The sequence below is a fragment of the Octodon degus genome, unplaced genomic scaffold (genome assembly GCF_000260255.1).
Source record: "Octodon degus isolate 3935 unplaced genomic scaffold, OctDeg1.0 scaffold00035, whole genome shotgun sequence".
NCBI classification, from domain to species: domain Eukaryota; kingdom Metazoa; phylum Chordata; class Mammalia; order Rodentia; family Octodontidae; genus Octodon; species Octodon degus.
In genome coordinates this window covers 11,511,029-11,513,237 of record NW_004524611.1, presented here as the reverse complement: position 1 = coordinate 11,513,237, position 2,209 = coordinate 11,511,029, and the positions used below count along the sequence as shown (strand labels likewise).

Here is a 2,209-nt window from a genome sequence, read left to right as displayed (position 1 = left end):
TCTTCCTCTTCCTCTTCCTCTTCCTCTTCCTCTTCTTCTTCTTGTCACCATCCTTCTTTTCTTCCTCTTCTTCATCAGACCCAACATCTTCTATTTCAGGCTTGTCATCAGACTCCTTTTCTTCTTTTTCTTTGTCTTCCTCTTTGTTCTCCTTTTCTTTAGCCTCATCATCACTCACTTCTTTATCTTGTTCTTCTCCACAAAAAGAGTAATAGGATAACCAATGAACTGTGAATACTTCTTCAAAATCTCTTTTATTCTTCTTTCTTCCAAGTACTCAGTTTGGTCTTCTTTCAGATGCAAGATAACCTTTGTTCCTTGGCCCATAGGTTCACCCACGTCTGTCCTCACAGTGTAGGACCCTCCTGCTGAGGACTCCCAGGCGTACTGCTCATCATCGTTATGCTTGGTGATCACAGTCACTTTCTCAGCAACAAGGTAAGCAGAGTAGAAACCCACACCAAACTGGCCAGTCATGGAGATGTCAGCGCCTGCCTGCAAAGCCTCCATGAAGGCCTTGGTGCCCAACTTGGCTATGGTGCCGAGGTTATTGATCAGGTCGGCCTTGGTCATTCCAATCCCAGTATCCACGATGGTGAGGGTGCGATCTTGCTTGTTTGGAATGAGGTTGATGTGCAGCTCCTTGCCGGAGTCAGCTTACTGGGGTCTGTCAGGCTTTCATACCTGATTTTGTCCAGAGCATTGGACGAATTGGAAATCAACTCCCTCAGGAAAATTTCTTTGTTCGAGTAAAAGGTGTTAATGATCAGGGATATCAGCTGCGTGATCTCCGCCTGGAAGGCGAAGGTCTCCACCTCCTCCTCCTCCATGGGCTGGTCCTGGGTCTGGGTCTCCTCGGGCATCTTGGCAGAGCGCTGCAACGACACGCACAGTGGCCGCTCAGAGACACTGAAGCAACTCTAATTACTTTTTTTTTTGCTTTTTGCATCATTTCTCTATTTTTATTGAAATTTTATAAAATGTTTGTCTTATTAATGACTCTCAGAAGGAAGCCCTATATCAGGAATAATTTCTTAAACTACACACTTACCCATGGGTAGTTTCCCTTACTAAAGAAATTGGTAAATTTAGTCTCAAAGGTAGACTAAATAGCAGCTCTAGGTCCTCTCCTTTCTAATTTTTCTCTGACAGTGACATGGACAAAGACCTCAGTCCTCCCCACCACTTGGGTGTGCATTTGCCCCAGCTATGGTATGCAAAGTCCTCACTAGTATTTACCTAGGACAGAAGATATAAAAAATCTGAAATATCCAATATTAGTCAACGAAATTAAAAATGTAACTAACAGCTTACCAACAAAGAAAAGCCCAGGTCCTGATGTCCTGATGAATACACTGATGATTTCTACAAGAAATTTAGGGAAAACTCAATACTAATTCTCTTCAAACTCTTTAATGAAATTTAACGAGAATGAATACTTCTTAACTCATTCCTAGAGGCAAGTGTTGCCCTGATACTAAAACCAGAGTAAGACCCAACCAAAAAAGAGAACTACAGGCCAATCTCCCTGATGAACATAGATGCAAATATCCTCAATAAGATACTAGTAAACAGAGTGCAGTAAATCATGAAGATTATACATCGTATGGAATTCATCTTCAGAAATGCAGGGATGGTTCAAAATATGCAAATAAATACATACAATACACCATTATAACAGAGTCAAATTTAAGAAAAAAATCACATGATAATATGAGACAAAGGACTTCTATTTAGAACATATGAAAAATTGAAAAAAATCAATTGTTTCAAATTCAAAGACCCAATACAAAAATGGGCATCTGAGATGAATACACACTTCTAAGAGGAAGAAATATGAATGCAAAATAACTATATGAAAAAAATTCAACATCATTGGTCATTTGACAAATGCAAATTAAAACAACACTGAGATTCCATAAAAATTTCTATCATCAAGAAATCAACCAATAACAAATTCTGGAGAGACTGTGGAGGAAAAGGAACAATTCTCTACTGTTGGTGGGAGTGTAGACTGGTATAACTACTGTGGAAATCAGTGTGCAGATTCCTCCAAAAAACTAGAATCAGAAGTCCCATTTGATCCAGCTCTTCCCCTTTGGGTTTCTTCACAGAAGAATAAAAAACATGGCAGCATTTTTGGGGCTACTTTTTTTTAGTTCTTAGAAGAAATAAAACTTGAAAGGGTTAATATATATAGTGAAATGGG

The 2,209-nt window shown here is 39.4% G+C and overlaps 1 protein-coding gene across 1 annotated transcript in view; it reads right to left on the bottom strand.

Annotated features, from left to right (window-relative positions):
* The window catches only part of LOC101560580 (heat shock protein HSP 90-alpha-like), a 2,465-nt gene extending 1,551 nt beyond the window's left edge, over window positions 1-914 (bottom strand). The window contains 3 exon segments of the mRNA XM_012514599.2: window positions 20-195; window positions 198-656; window positions 659-914. Of these exon segments, the coding sequence (XP_012370053.1) occupies window positions 20-195; window positions 198-656; window positions 659-863 (840 nt within the window). The 5' untranslated portion in view covers window positions 864-914.
* Window positions 915-2,209: the final 1,295 nt, after the last annotated feature.